The following is a 16,753-nucleotide window of genomic DNA, read 5'->3' as shown; positions in this document are numbered from 1 at the left end:
GTGTAACAGGAGTTCGCTTACCGAGACATGAACAGGTGTGAAGAATTCAAGTAAGAAACCAGTCGTATCAGAGGCAGTTCCGTTTAAGCAGCAATGTTATTTTAGAGATTTTCGTTTACTGAGAGCCTACTGTATGTGGTGTTTATAATGTGTTTCGTACTTTAGCTACATCTCTAGCTTGGGAAGTTTCACACGGCGCTAGTTTAAAAGTGAGCATAAAGTTTGCTTTCTTCCCCCCTTCCCCTGTTATATGTGAAATTTACTGGCCTCCTGCTGCCTTTTCCATTTGCACCAATACTGCATTCTGTTGCATTTTGCTCCTAAGCTGTGTATTCTGTTGCCTTGATGTAATGAAGGGTTTTTTCTCTATCTAATGGGCTGTATTTGTTTGTGTGCTTCTGTGGGGACCTGTTCATTGTCTGTTCTGTCTCACGTAGTGCACATTGTTTTACATGACAATACTGCAGGCACTTGTGAATGACATCTTGTGTCAGACCGAAGATAGTACACGACTGAAGGAACTCATTCCCATAATGCTCATCTGCTGCTGTCTGAGCCGTTTTATTGAACCGGGTTCCCTGATGTTTGGTGAGCTCCAAGATTGGATAAGGGAAATCTGCAAGCAGCAAAGCATAAGTAGGTCCTTTTCTTCCTTCTCTCTTTCTATTTTGGGCTCCTGCAGATATGAAATGGTCATGCCAGGTCTCATATGTAGAGACGGTGGTAGGGTGCAGCATTTTTGGTTACATGCACACCGTGTAGTGCATGTGGCCAGACTTGGCAGAAAGTTGCTGAGTAGTCCGCCTTTTATTGCTCACCGTTTAAACTTTATTGTAACTGTCATGGAAAATACTACATAAATCCTACAATGTACACTGTTCGAATGATTTCTCTGAAAGACAAGAGGCCATATTCTGCAGGGGAAGAGGAAGTCTGCAGGTAGACTTCGCTGCCCTTTCTCTCACAACCGTTTGTAGAATCTTTGTTGCACAGGGTAACTAATTGCGACGAGACCATTCTTACTGCGCTACCGGAAGCCTACACTGGTCAAGAAGTTTTCGCTGTCGTGTTCTTTCTGTATTAAGGGTCCCACATACTTTATACGTGCCTTCCGTGACAACCGCAAAATTTGGTCACTTCCTTGCCATGGGTAGTTCCAGTCTCGCATAACAGATGCCACGTTTCGTGTGTGCCAGGCACCGTCAGTTCCGATATCGCTTTTAAAATTCGATGATGAATATCTCGAATTATGAGCAACTTTCGTGATTTCTAAAAAATGGGTATGCCATAAATTGTCATGCACTACAACTTTCTAATATAAATAACTGCTCTCAATTCAATCATTTAAAAGTTAATTAACAAGTTTCTGTTAATTGGTTGTCAATGTCATTTTAGCTGCAACAAAGTATTTCTGCCTTGACATAGAGTTTGTGTGCAAAAACTACAGTAGCCTGGCTGTCATTGAATATTTATAAATAATCTGTATTGTTTAAGAAAGAAGCACCCTGTAGGAAAGTTAAATAATTCATTATAAAAGGGGTTTTTTTGTATTGAAATTTCTTATATGCATGAATGTGTAACTGTATGTAGGTGTCTTTTGACATATCTGTGGCACCTTGTCTTTTACACTTTTTTAAGCATTTGTTCTAGCTTTTGAACTTGCTCGTTTGTGTTTATTCTGCTTTTGTGAACGTCAGGCATAATAGTGTAATAAGAAATTGTTGTTTTCTACCTTAACAGCCGATCCAGCTGTAGCTCGCAGTCTACTCTCATTTTATCTTACTGTGAGCCATCAAACGCATGACTGCCTCAAGAACTTCGGCAATATTGCTGTCTGCTTCCATTACAACCTTGGAGATGTGGACGAGGTATGCCCACTTTGGACTATCGTTTCTTTCTCTTTTCTTCTACTTAGCTTTACAACTTGTGCTTTTCTTAAAACTCTTACAGGATGTAGAGCTCTCCACTAAACAAGTGTTCTCCCTTATCAATGCCAAGACCGTGGCATCACTAGTGCCAGTACTTCTTGAGCACATTCACAAAGTACATGAGCGCATCGACTGGCTACTGGCTCTGGTCAGGTCCTGTACTGCCCTGGAAGCACACATGAAGGAAAATGACAGTGAAGGTATCGTTTTGTGATTTGGCTTTATTTGTGACTGCTTAATGCACTGCTGTCATTTGATAGTTAACACAGTCTAGCAGCAGGTTATCATGCGCTAACACCATGTGACAAACTTCAGCTGTTAACAGCCTTTGTTGTCCCTGTTTATTATTTCAAATGCAGTGATATTGTAGAAGTCTTCCTCCTCAAGCTATTCTTGCGAGTTATCCACGAATATTTACGTTTACATTTTTGTTTTTTACTTGAAAATTAAGAATTGTGTGTGTGCATTATTTTTAAGTACAGATCCACTTGTAATTCATGTGCAAAGGATATTTTCCTCAGTTTATTGGTGTGGTTTTATTTGGAACAATGAATGCTATCATCCCTTTCTGTGTTAAAGACTCTGCAGCATCTTCAAGGCAAGTCCAGGAAGTGGGTCTGTGCCGGCAGCTTGGCTACCTGGTGGCCATATTCATAGAGCTGACCCAGTCTCAGCTGCCAGCGGGCCAGTGCACTGAGGCTGTCATGAAGCAGCTCACTCGACTCTACAATTCACTCGCTGGCCTTAGCAAACTGGTACAGTGAAAATCTATTACATATGCTGAAGAAAATTGTATCTGCCTGTGGTAGCAGAAAAAGGGGGGGGGGTCCTGTGATGCAGATTGGACATGTAGTTTTGATTCTGAACTTGTACAGAATGGGCATAATGATGTCCCAATTGCTAAACAGAACTATATTAGTCTTTTCTAGAAAAGCTCCCCCTTGCCAACTGTGGCAGCATGTGACACTATATGCAGCTCACTGCAAGTGTAGTTTAACCACCTTTTTGATTCATACTGTATAAACAATTTAAAAAAAGAAAAATAAACCAGCTGGACCTTTATGGTCTTAGCCTGTAAATTGACCACAAAAATAAGTCTTAAAATGACCAGTGAATCAAACTGTAGCATGGAGGCAGCCATGAGGAAAACTACTTACCTTCTTCACTTGAAGCAGGTTCCGCTTTCTCTGGACACCTCTTCTTGTTCAACTCTTTCTTGCTTTCTTTTTTCCAACTTTTCATGCATCTATAACGTGGTCTATATGAGTTTTCTGGCAACTGCTCGCCTTCTGTACCTCATAAAGGAGTAGGCTAAGGTCGTGAGGTCCTTGCTCTTTCCTTACCTACCCATGGCATTGGTGGCAATGCTATATGCCCCCTCGGATGACATTGTCAAACGGCATGGGCACCAGATGTGGTGACAAGGCCTCATTGACAGGTAGCATAAGCTTTTGAAACACATTATGAAAGTGTGACTGCCTTTAATAGCAGCTTATGGCATCAGTGGATAAGTGAAATGTGAAAGAGGGGCTTTTCAATTTGAGATAAAATAAACTTTGCTTCTATGCACAATTTTTCAAAATTTTATTTCCACCATACAGGAACACTTTGAAACAAAATTATTTAGAGTCAAAGGAACCTCTTCAAAGAAATATTCTTTTTTCAGGCTGATATCGGTGACTGGGCTACACGTCAAATTATGTCCTGCAAGTGCACATGCAGAAAGGAAGTAGGGGCAGAAAATTGGGAGGGTGGAATTTCCTAAAATTTGTTGAATATATGTGCTTAGAGTGACGCTATGAATTTCTTTTTTGCTATTGTGCGCTTGTGCATGCAGAACGTGCATCAATCTGTTAAACACAGACAATATAGTTATTCGCGTGGGCTGGTTGGTAAGTTTCTATTCTGAAAAGAGCACTCAGGACAGGGACTAGATGACCACTGCTTGTGTCGTTGACTCAGTCATCTAAGTTTCATGCGGTTTCTGGTATGCAAGAAGCAATATGCAACAGTGTCGTGAAATTGTAACACTAACAAAATTTAATTTCTTTTTACTAGAAATTAAGCCTATTTCCATTTTTGATAGGATGGCCTAGATTAGCTTTACTAATACTTTAATAGAACATTAGGCTAGGTAGAGATGTCTAGTTCTGTGCACCAGGAGGTCTGCAGCCATGCCAGCTGGTTTGCACTGGGGTCATGTAAGGCAGATTGGATGGAAACACCTGCATTTTATTTGCCAATAATGTGCCAGCCCTTTTATGGCTTTGCATTTTCTGCAGGCCTACCTGAGCCTGTGTATACACTTCTCATAATTTTTTTAGCCAGCTAGATTTATGATTATGACTGCATCTAAGTGCTGAATTATACACAGCGCCCATAAAATCATTTCGTGTTCTGTATCTTCAAACTTCAGCCATATCTTAAAGTGGAAATGATGAACAGTGAACATTTATGTGATGCAATCATTGGTACACTGCAACAGATAGGGTAGATGCTGATGCCACACCGTGCATGAGCATACTCACCGCGCTTTCCTGTATTATGTGTAATGAGCATGATTTGATACCATGGCCTGTAGGCTGGGTGAGAGAATTGGCTGGATCAACTTGAGCATCAAATCATAACATCCTGACAAGAATTTTGCCGCACTTTCTGCAGAAATCTGCAGAACAGTTCCTAAATGATTTTCCAGACGTGTGGACATGGTTGTGAGTTATCTAGATCTTCGTAACACAGTAGACATTTTTCGCCTTCACATTGCAATAAACATTGGCTTCACAATAATCGAAAGTTATCAGAAGCATACGCTGAGTTTCCGGGCTTCCTGTAGTCAACAGAGCTAAAAAATTTTGTCAGAGTCTATAGCCACCTGTATAAGCCCTGCATTCTTAAATTGGCCTAGTTCACTGCTGCTGATATCTGTACTACCTAGTCTTATCTTATTTCTCTTTCCAGTACCTGTCACTCTACAGCTCCAAGTTTGGTAGCTTCTGCAGCAAATATGAAAAGCTTATAAAGCTTGCAGCCACACAGCTCACACCAAATGTCTACACAATGATCACTTTCCTCCAAGTAAGTACTGTGTCCAGAGATGTGCTTGAAAGTTTTGGTTTGTGCCAGTTTTGTTTGGCTTAGTTCTGAAAAGTATTAATACGCTTATAGTGACTTGAGCATGGACATCAATGTGCAGGGCACACTTGACATACCTTCTCATTTCTTTTACATATAAACCCCAGGCCTTCGCATGCAGCACAGTCACAGCGTAGGCTAGAGGAACGACCTTCTAAGAGCCCATTTTAGGGTGTCTACTGCAAGTACAGAGCATAGAATGTAGTGTTTTAATGTGCACACATTTATTGGAATACATTTAGGTGTGCTTTGTGATCAGAAAGGTACATTTCAAGGGATATGCAGTTTGACATCATGGACACTTTGTTGCTTATTAAATGCAAAGTTCACACAAGACCATGGAAAAGCCATGGTTAATAAGGGTAATGGCACTCTGCTCAGTGCTATTGAGGCTGTGAAAGTGCCTTTGCTGTCCTGGCCATAAAAATACCTATGGCCACACTGCTGCTGCTGATACATTATGGCATAGCTTGTAATAGGTGGGTAGCTTAGAGTAGCTGCACTATTGCTGGGCGGCTGGTGATGAAATGTGGCACAGCCCTTCATATCATTTGGGCAGTTTTAAAGCTTCCACCCATTATGCAGTTCATATGGCACAACACATATATACACAATATCACTGAGCACTAACAGACAATAATGCCAAGGAAAGGCAGAAAAAGAGTGTTCCACACTCGCCGTCATGGCTACTGGCGGCGCTGACTGACGCTCCCACGTTTAAATATACATATATACCCTATAAAAGTTGGACGGGGGGATGGCCGCCGCGGTAGCTCAGTTGGGTAGAGCATCGGACGCGTTATTCGAAGGTCGCAGGTTCGGTCCCTGCCCGCGGCAAGCTATCTTTTCGTCCACTTTTCTTTCTTCACATTTACCTTACATTTACTACTAAAAACATCCCCTATACTTTCCTTGGCATTATTGTCTGTTAGTGCTCAGTGATATTGTGTATAACAAAGAACACGAGCCCTTAGAATTAACACTTCTTTCCTTCATTCATAGCGAGGGTCTCGTTCTGGCAGACTTGATGCTTTCAGGTGGTATGCGAGGGATGATTGGTCAGCTGCCAGCTCGTAATAAGTTCACGTTCTACGTGACGCCAACAGGCAGAAAAGAGTGGTCCACACCGCCGTCATGGCTACTGGCGCGCTGACTGACGCTCCCACGTGTAAATATACATATATACCCTATAAAGTGGACGGGGGGTATGGCCGCCGCGGTAGCTCAGTTGGTAGAGCATCGACGCGTTATTCGAAGGTCGCAGGTTTCGGTCCCTGCCCGCGCAAGCTATCTTTCGTCCACTTTCGTTCTTCACATTTACCTTACATTTACTACTAAAAACATCCCCTAGTACTTTCCTTGGCATTATGTCTGTTAGTGCTCAGTGATATTGTGTATACAAAGAACACGAGCCCTAGAATTAACACTTCTTTCCTTCACACACATATATAGTTATACCATGCAACTACAAGGTAGAATTGTTGATGCTGCTCATGACATTGATGATGAACCGTGGCATAACACCTGATGCAATACAGCGCATCTGTCACACAACATCTGAAGCTATGTAGCTGCACACGTGACCCCTTGAGCAATAAAAGGCCACTATTGATGCTGCTATTGCTCATGACGATAATGAATTGTGGCATAGCTGTTTGTTATGGGTGGGTAGCTTTAATGTGCCGACATGTAATGCACTTGATGTGGCATGACACCTAGAGCAAAGCTACTCACTTGCAGTGAATGCACCACAGGTGACTCCTCACGAGATAGAAGGCCGCTGTTGATGCTGTTGCTGCTACTGATGGTGATGAATTGTGGCACTGCTACTTTTGGTTGGGCAGATTCAAGGCTTGTGCAGTGTTTTGGCAGCTTTAGAGCTCGCACCTACTGCAAAATTGACATGGCATTACCCATAGAGCTTTACTACATCACTTTAAGTCAGTATGTACACCTTCAGAGCTGCACACTTTATTGATGCTATTATGGCCAGTGTGTCGGAACGGAACGAAAACCAAAATGAAAAAAAAATGATATTTTTGACCGGAACGAAAACGTTACCGAAACGTTATCTATTATTTAGTTCCGGAGTGAAACCAAAATATTTTTTATCAGTTTTCAGTTTAAGGGAAATGTTAGCAATCAGGCAGGGATTCCAAAGTAAAGATGTGTTAAAATTTTGCGAAAAACGAGAAGAGTGGCAGCCGGAGCTGTTTGTATAAATGCAAGTGGACCTTGGTATGCCAGTCACACAGGCCAGTGTGGAGAGGGCATTCTGAACGCTTAAGATTGTTTTATCAGAGCAGCGGTCTCGTATATCAGACTACACTATATGGCATGCTGCTTCCGAGATCATGCTCACTCCCGTGACTCAAACAGGGGTGTAACAGCTACGCCAATTGCGCCAATTTGATACAATTCCTTATTTTTGCGCCAACCTGAGCCAAAACCGGGAAATTTGTTGAAATTGCACCACGCTGTGCCAAAATACCTGGACAGTCTCGAAATTTTCTCAGTACCTCTAATTTTAGCAAGAAATGCAAAATGCGTTAATCACCTGCAATTTGTGCATCATCATCCAATGCAATCCAGACGTGCAGACCATAACCCTGACCTCACCGCGAGAGAGAAAAAAAAAAGGACAGTGGTTCTAAAACTTTCTGGCTTTGTTCTATCACGTGCAGAACGCTTTTTAAGCCACTTTTGCCGCAATACACCTTTGCTGTGCGGAAATGCGCATTATGATGTAGGAGGGGCTACTAGTACTCGCTGTCACGGGACAGCACATCTTGTTCCTCAGTTATTCATGCGTGCATGCGCCATATAATAACGAGTATTAGTATGATCACTGACATCTAAAAAAATGACTGGTAATCATTTACAGCGATGTATGACGTTTCTGCGGCCCTGAGAAACAGTAAACAAAAATGTATGCCAGTTTGTTTGTTTTTTTCGCCACCCCCTTTCGCTCCTGCTTTACGAATCTTCCGAATTTCGAGGTCGCCAGGTTGGCAGATTTACAATAGCACATGCAGCACCTTTCAAATGGTTTAACAGGCTCTGCGAATGCTAATGTGGACTTCGACATTGTTCGCACTCTGGGGTCTGCTTTCATTGAAACAGCAGTGCCCACGTGCACTGCGCACGAGTTAGCTGATGTTGAATAGTTTGTACATATATTCTCCTTATCTAAAAGTAAGTTTTATTTTTGTACTGCTCCAAAAGCAACATTTTGCTGCTCAAGAAATTGCTCCAAATCCTAATTCGACTGTTGTACCCCTGCTCAAAGCATTGAGCTTGCTCAGAGAATTCATAATTCACTTAGGAGAAAACTAAATACAATATTTTTATCGTTACTTTAATTTCATATTCTTGCTTACAAATAAAAACTTACAAACCGTTAAGGAACACCTATTTTGTTCCGGAACAGAAACGGAATGGAACTTTCTTTGGTGGAACGAAACTAAAACCAAAACGAAAATCATTTCGTTCGAACACCCTGGCTGTGGCTGACGATGATGATTAATTATGGCCGAGCCCTTTGTAATGGGTGGGCAGCTACTACCGACTTGTTGCGCAATTAACATGCTGCTATTCAATGCATCTGCTACGTAATGTTTGCATAGTTGCACACAGCACAACTCTTTGCCCGGCATGACACACCTTAGGGTCTGTTTTCCAGTGCTGGGCAGTATCGAAGATACATGTATCTTCGATACTATCTTAGATACTTTTTGGGTATCTTGTATCTGTATCGCGATACGTCTTGCAAAACAAGTATCTGTATCTGTATTTCCGATACATTGAAGAATGTATCGTGTATCTTAAGATACAAGATACTGCGACCGCACCACCACCGTGCGAAGCAATAAACTTTGGCTGAGCTCGAGCTTCTCAAGCTGATGCTGCTGCCACTAAGTCACCGGAATAAAACTAAAGGCAGTGACATTATTTTATCTTTCCGCAAGAGGCTTCCAGCGAGGATAGGCGATAAGCTCTGAGCCTCCCTATATTTTGGTTGAGCAGAGTTACGAGGTGGCGCTCGCGTCGTCTCGACAGACAAGCGCGTGAACGTCTGCGCCCAGTCGAACTTTTGTTTAATCGTTTTTTTTAGTTTTGTCAGTGCCATGACACTTGGCACTTGGCCACTCTCCTGTGCCGCGTCTTTCAATGCTTGCGGCGTCTTTCGCACACATGCTGATGCCGCTGTAAAGTGATTATCGAAGTTCCTCTTGTGTGAGCCTTCGTTACGAAGTCTGAAGAATGCAAAAATGGCGGGTTGCTTTGCCCCTCGTGGCTTTCACACTTGGGCGATTTGAAGGGTCTCGTGAATGTAGAGAGAGAGAGAGAGAGAGAATAAGGTTGAAAGAAAGGCAGGGAGGTTAACCAGGGCTGAGCCCGGTAGGCTACCCTGCACTGGGGAAGGGGGGAGGGGGAATAAAACTTAGAGAGAGGGGGAGAGAAAAGTCACTGTTGCCGTCGACGTAACGGTAGTTCTGCGCTTGACATCACAGGTGGTGAGTCAGTCCCGTGGCTGAAACTAGAGCAGCGCATTCGTTGCTTATGCAACTTGTATGCGCGGTCCTATGCAACCAAAAATCTTGTCGACGGTGAAGTCATGGTGGTGCTGCTAGTGTTCTCAAGCATAGGCGTGCGCACAGGGGGGGCAGGGGGGGCGGCCGCCCCCCTAATCATCAAAGAGGGGGGCGCAAAATGTGCCCCATACATGGACTTAGTAGGGTGGTGGGGCGCTGCGATGAACCTTCGCCCCCCCCCCCCCCCATAATGAGGAACCCTGCGCGCGCCTATGCTCAAGCAACAGACTTCTGAAGGCTTGCGAGAACTGGAGTGATTGTGTCCAGCAGTTGCAACAGCTATAGCACCAACTGTACCGATGCTGGATTTAACAGAACAAGCATTCACCTAACAGACGCTATCTTGGCTTACGTCTGTTTTTCTTTTATTCAAAGAGTTTTTAAAATCATAATTTCATTGTTAGCAGAAGTTATTTCTTAGCTGTCCTTCTTTTCTGTCCCGTACATTACCTATGTCTCTATTTTGTTTTTGTTTTTCTGCCGGTCTGCTTACTGCAATATGCCTTTAACATCCTGCCAATGTAAGCTCTCTGCTTTATTCCCCTGGTTTTAACTGTCTGCGTCATTTCTGCCGCTGTTCTTCTTCAAGTGGAATATAAGTGTATATACTTATATTTCACTTGAATTTACTGTTATCTAAAGGTGATGTTGAGAACAAATATATAATAATCTGGGCGCGCCTGGAGTATACAGTAACGATAACTCTGCTTATTGCTAACTAAATTAGCAAATTCGAGTTTGCATTATAATAACGTAAATTATTAGGTGCCATCTTCAATACGTTGGCAAAGATATGCGAGAAACACTGTTATGCCAAATGCTCCGTTTTTCTCATGAGCGTCCCAAAGAGTCGTTTTGCGCCATTTTCCATAGGCACTGAATTTAATTATCGTAGCTATTAGGGGTTCCCGCCGCGATGGTCGAGTGCTTATGGCGCTTGACTGCTGTCCTGAAGGTCACGATAGCCGGATTTCAATGGAGGGAAAATGGTAGAGGCCCGTGTGCTTACATATAGGTTTTAGAACCCCAGGTGGTCAACATTTCCGGAGCCCTCCATACAGCGTCTCTCATAATCATATCGTGGTTTTTCAACGTAAAACGCAACAATTATTATTAGCTCTTAGGGGTATCTCCTGTATCGTGTTTCTCTACTTATTCGCTGTGTTTGATACGGAACCACTTTTCTATTTTACTTAGATATATTTGTTTTCGTTGTTGAGGCTTCCCTGAATCCTTTTACTGTTGCTAATCGCCAGGCAATCGAATGTATAAGTGTCAATAATGCGAATAGCGGCGGTGTCCTGCAGCGCTTTGCGAAACTGTACAATGCGTCTGAAACGTTTCTGGGTTGCACATGTTCGTGGTGACGTGCACCTGTCCGGTGATCCGTTATTGCGAAAACCGTAATATGTTTACCGGCAAGGTAACAGCGGTATTTGCACCATCGTGCGGAGGCTTCTTATAGAAGTTCATATGGCTACTTGGCAGCCCGCTTGCTGGTCTGCAAGCAGGGCAGTGACTAGCTCCCATCAGTTACAAAAGCTACAAGCAAGAACCGCTATCAGCGAAATGTATAAAGAGCTGTCATGTTAAGCAGCTAAAACAACACCAATAAGTTGTTTCGGAATGAAACTGATATACCTTCAGCAATAATTACAAAGCCTTTGATATACTAAGAGAGTTTTCATTCAAATGAAGGACAATTGGTCGCAGTTAATAAATTTTCAAGCGAACAATTGTGTGCATAAGCGTTTATTGCTGCATTGTATAGATATACATATATATTAACATATTTGAGAATGTATCGAAGTATCTTAAGATACAATTGGAATGTATCGCATCGGATACAATCAGTGTTGCAGTATCTTGTATCTGTATCCCAAATACTTCTCGTCTTAGTATCTTGTATCGTATCGCGATACAATTTCAAAGTATCTTTGCCCAGCCCTGCTGTTTTCAAAGCAGACTCAAGCACTGGCTTGGCTCTGGGGTAGAATAGTTGACCGCCACAGAGAATGCCTGGGTTCAATTTCAACTCGAAACCGGATTGTTGTTGTTATAGTTGCTGTTGTTTTTTGTTGCTTTTTATTTTCTTTAATTACGTGCAATAGCTGTGACAGACACTGGTGACAGCACCAAACAACATCACCACCAAAATCTGCTGTAGTGAGCTCGTAACAGCTATGCTGTTTACACAACCTACAAGTGGTGTTGGAGGGGCGTCATAGATAGTGGGCAAATTGTGGGGCCACTGCTGCTTTCCACTGATGTGCTTTTAGCTGAGGACATCCTCAGCACTACTTATTCTGCTTATGGGGAAGTGGGGATCAAGCCTCTAACTCAGTGTCTGGCACTTTTGACATCATAGCAATAAGTTTGATGCATGGGGTAGCATCACTTTCAACTATTCACCAATTCTTTGAATTCGTTTAGAGGGAACTTCTGTTAGAGGGAACTTCTGGATGTCTAGAGTTACATTAGGTGCCCCCCATGGCATACAGTGGTGAGAATGCTTATCTTGCATTCTTTGGGCTGCTTAAAATAGCACTTAAATGCAAGAGCCTTGTTTTAGCCAAGCCACGTTCAAGAACGTTCAAGCCATGTTCAAGAAAATCAGTAAAAAAAATCTCCATTTAATACAAGTTTCTATGTCTTACTAGTTTGTTTGAAACTTGTGGAATGGAAAATTTCAGCTTGAGAGCCATTTCACATTTAAAAAAAAATTTTTTTTGCTATATTTCATCATTTGTACTGCATATTATAGAGCAAGTTTCAGTACCAACATATGCTTTAATTCTAACAAGGAAAGGAGCTAGGCAATGAAAATCTTACTGGTGCCTTTTTAGGTGCAGCAATCTTGATTTGTCCCACTAATTTCACAACCCTCATTTGTCTAACGCCTTCCCAGTGCATTCGTAACAGAAAAACGATGTATATGAAAGGAGTTGTAGTCTCATTATTAGTCTCAATGTTAGCATAGTGTTACACTCATTGGATAGAAGTACTTGTAGGATCCAAAAGACCAGTATTGTTCATCATCATCATCATCAGCCTGTCTACGCCCACTGCAGGGCAAAGGCCTCTCCCATGTTCCGCCAATCAACCCGGTCCTGTGCTTTCTGTTGCCACGTTATACCTACAAACTTCTTAATCTCATCTACCCACCTAATTTTCTGTCTTCCCCTCACGCGTTTGCCCTCTCTTGGAATCCAGTCAGTTACCCTTAATGACCACCGGTTATCCTGCCGACGTGCTACGTGCCCGGCCCATATCCATTTCTTCTTCTTAATTTCAACTATGATATCCTTTACCCCCGTTTGTTCCCTGACCCACTCTGCTCTCTTCCAGTCTCTTAAGGTTACACCTATCATTTTCCTTTCCATCGCTCGCTGCGTCGTCCTCAATTTAAGTTGAACCCTCTTTGTAAGTCTCCAGGTTTCTGCTCCGTAGGTAAGTACCGGTAAGATGCAGCTGTTATATACCTTCCTCTTGAGAGATAGTGGTAGACTACCATTCATGATTTGATAATGCTTGCCGAATGAGCCCCATCCCATCCTTATTCTTCTAGTTATTTCACTCTCATGGTTCGGCTTCGCGGTTACTACCTGTCCTAAGTAGACGTACTCCTTTACAACTTCCAGCGTCTCGCCACCTATCGCAAAGCGCTGTTCTCTGCCAAGATTGTTCCACATCACTTTAGTTTTATACATATTAATTTTCAGACCTACTCTTCTACTTTCCGTATCCAGTTCAGTAATCATGAGCTGTAATTCGTCTCCCGCGTTACTCATCAATGCAATGTCATCAGCGAATCGCAGGTTACTGAGATACTCTCCATTAACTCTTATCCCTAATTCTTCCCAATCTAGGGCCCTGAAAACCTCCTGTAAATGCACGTTGAATAGCATTGGAGAGATCGTGTCTCCCTGTCGTACGCCCTTCTTTATTGGGATTCTGTCGCTTTCTTTATGAAGGACTATAGTGGCTGTGGATGCGCTGTAGATTTCTTCCATTATGTTTATATAGGCTTTGTCGATGTCCTGATTCCGCAGTGCTTGCATGACTGCTGATGTCTTCACCGAATCAAATGCCTTCTCGTAATCTATGAAGGCTATGTATAGAGGTTGGTTGTATTCCGCGCATTTCTCTATCACCTGATTGATATTATGAATATGGTCTATTGTTGAGAAGCCTGTACGAAATCCTGCCTGGTCCTTTGGTTGATTGAACTCTAATGTTTTATTAATTCTGTTAGCAATTACTTTTGTGAATAGCTTGTAGACAACGGACAGTAAGCTGATGGGCCTGTAATTTTTCAGGTCCTTGACGTCCCCTTTCTTATGGATCAAGATGATGTTGGCATTCTTCCAAGATTCTGGTATCCTCCCTGTCGAGAGACACTTCGTATACAGGGTGGCCAGTTTCTCTAACATAATCTCTCCGTCTTTCAACAGGTCTGATGTTACCTGATCCTCACCAGCGGCTTTGCCTCTTTGCATTCCCTTTAGGGCTTTCTTTACTTCTCCTGTTAATACTGGTGGGATGTCAGATTCCTCTGGGATATTACTGCTTCTTACGTTATCATCCTGACTGTCTCGGCTGCTGTACAGATCTCTGTAGAACTCTTCCGCTACCTCAACTATTCTATCCATATTGGTTGTGACCTTGCCATCTTAAAGGGGCCCTGCAACACTTTTCGAGCATGCTCAAAAAGCGCTGCCGATCGGTAGTCGAGGCTCCCGAGAACACGCGAGCCAAATATTATAGCGATGCGCACGGCCTGGAATTTACAATAAATTCTCAAAGTCAGCTGAAAATCGCTCCCTCTTCTCTCGACAAATGATGTATTAGTCCGCAAAATATGACGCGATTGTCGGCAGCTCCACCATTGGCTGATGTTATAATCACGATAACACCCTCATTATTACCTTCGTTGTTAATTTTGAGTTCAATAAGTAGATAATATGTATGTTTATATTCTGTTATCGCGTTAAAAACACCGAACAAACATTAATATTAGCACTTCCGGTCTCACCGACAGCTCGTCTGCTCGTAGTTGCGCGGTTCCGTTTTCTTCGCCATGCGCAGTACCGAAAACGTGAATATTTCTGTGCTTTTGACCATTGCCGGTTGCTGTTGAGAGTGGCAGCCGTTCGAGTGTTGCCTCGTCAGCTGGGAACTGCATCGTCGGCACGTTCTCACTACCGACCGAGGCAGACGTGCAGCATGTCTCCCATAACAATGCTGGCGTCCGGTAATGGCGGCGCTTCGGGGTCGTCTGCCGGTGCCAGCTCTATTTTGTCTGTTGCATTTGAGGCTTTCATAGCTTGACGTTTCTTAATGAGGTTTTTCGTCTCTTGGGATAGCTTACCAGTGTCCTGTCTAACGACTGTACCCCCGAGTTCCACTGCACACTCCTTAATGATACTAGTCAGATTATCATTCATTGCGTCAACGCTAAGGTCGGTTTCCTCGGTTAAAGCCGCATACCTATTCTGAAGTGAAACTCTGAATTCCTCTACTTTCCCTCGCAGAGATAGTTTATTAATCGGCTTCTTGCGTATCAGTTTCTGCCGTTCCTTCCTCACGTCTAGTTGAATTCTAGATCTTACCATTCTATGGTCACTGCATCGGATCTTGTTAACTACTTCCACATCCTGTATAATGCCCGGGTGGTCGCACATTATGAAGTCTATTTCATTTTTAGTTTCGCCATTAGGACTCCTCCACGTCCACTTACGAGTAGTCCGTTTTCTGCAGAAGGTATTCAAGATCCGTAAATTATTGCGTTCTGCGAACTCTACTAGTAACTCCCCTCTGGCATTTCTAGAGCCAATGCCATATTCCCCAACTGCATGATCTCCAGCCTGCTTCTTGCCTACTTTTGCATTAAAGTCGCCCATCAGTACAGTATACTGTGTCTTTACCTTACTCATTGCTGATTCTACGTCTTCGTAGAATCAGCAATGAGTAAGTATTGTTCACAGGAAGTTTAAATTAAATGGGCTTTTTTGCTGGTACTTATTTTTTTGTTTATTGGCAAAAAATGGAATGCATTCACGTTGTTTGCTTGACCTGTTTTATAAATGGGCTTTCCTTACTCACCAAAACTTTGTTTCCCACCGCTTCAACACTGGCTGCTGGTGGTCATAGCTACAGGCGTGTTGCATGGTAACTATGGCTAAAAATCTGGGAAAAACCACTCGTGGAAGGAACACACCTGTAGCGTTGATGCTTGATAATTGTTGGAGCTTTAAGTCAGAGCTGCAGGATGATCTATGACGGAGACTGTTATTAATGAAAGTGACTAATGTGTTTTCGTCATAGTTCAGCCTTGCTGGATAATTCTTTTTTGCCTTAAATGATTTTTTTTTTTTCTGCTGTGATCAATTTATTGTTTTGAACTTTTCCTCAAGTATTCTCCATCCTTGCCCCAAACCCCGTTTTACAGAATGCAGAATCTGAAAGGGAGCCATCAAAGAAAAAACCACGAAGAGATGAAGTGCAGAAGGTGGGATGTCATAACTTCTAAGAAGTGCTTTTGTTTTAGTAGATTTGCATACTTTTGAGTAGCCCTTTTGTACTTACATTATTTTTATTTTTTCCTTTCTTAAGGCTGCAGTTGCTAGGGAACTAAGTACCATTCCATCTCTGATTTACGCTATTGAGCAACATGAGAAGCTGCTCATCCAATTGGTGAAGAAGTCGAAGGTCAGTTGACTTAAGCCCATTTCAGGCATGTGCTTGAGTGAACCTGCATGTTCTACCTTTGCAGGTTAACCTGATGGAGTTTGTGAAGATGAGTACTGCTCGAGACTTTCGCATTAATTCAGCTACAGTACAGGCACGCCTCGAGGAGTCTGCAGAAGCCAATGGCAGTGCGGTAAGGCACATTTTTGTTATTTACTCTATCACTCTCTAAGCATACAACTTTGGTTAGTATTATCTTGCAGTATGGAGCGTGCACTGCTGTCTTCTTTTCTTTCGACACTTGGATGATTCCCTCGCCTTGAGAGAAAGGGTAAACTACACCTCTAGCATGGCGCATGGCAGTGGTCTAACATGACCTTTGCACCTAAACAGAGCATCTCAAGAAGC

The 16,753-nt window shown here is 42.8% G+C and overlaps 1 protein-coding gene across 1 annotated transcript in view; it reads left to right on the top strand.

The window, feature by feature from the left end:
- The window catches only part of LOC119379175 (Fanconi anemia group I protein), a 74,067-nt gene that overhangs the window by 52,878 nt on the left and 4,436 nt on the right, over positions 1-16,753 (top strand). The window contains exons 23-30 of the mRNA XM_037648381.2: positions 468-636; positions 1,741-1,868; positions 1,951-2,128; positions 2,508-2,683; positions 4,887-5,003; positions 16,107-16,166; positions 16,271-16,366; positions 16,431-16,538. Coding sequence (XP_037504309.1) covers positions 468-636; positions 1,741-1,868; positions 1,951-2,128; positions 2,508-2,683; positions 4,887-5,003; positions 16,107-16,166; positions 16,271-16,366; positions 16,431-16,538 — 1,032 coding nt within the window. The remainder of the gene's footprint in view (positions 1-467; positions 637-1,740; positions 1,869-1,950; positions 2,129-2,507; positions 2,684-4,886; positions 5,004-16,106; positions 16,167-16,270; positions 16,367-16,430; positions 16,539-16,753) is intronic.

Source organism: Rhipicephalus sanguineus, chromosome 1 (assembly GCF_013339695.2).
Source record: "Rhipicephalus sanguineus isolate Rsan-2018 chromosome 1, BIME_Rsan_1.4, whole genome shotgun sequence".
Lineage (NCBI taxonomy): Eukaryota > Metazoa > Arthropoda > Arachnida > Ixodida > Ixodidae > Rhipicephalus > Rhipicephalus sanguineus.
This window is presented reverse-complemented; position numbering and strand designations above follow the sequence as displayed.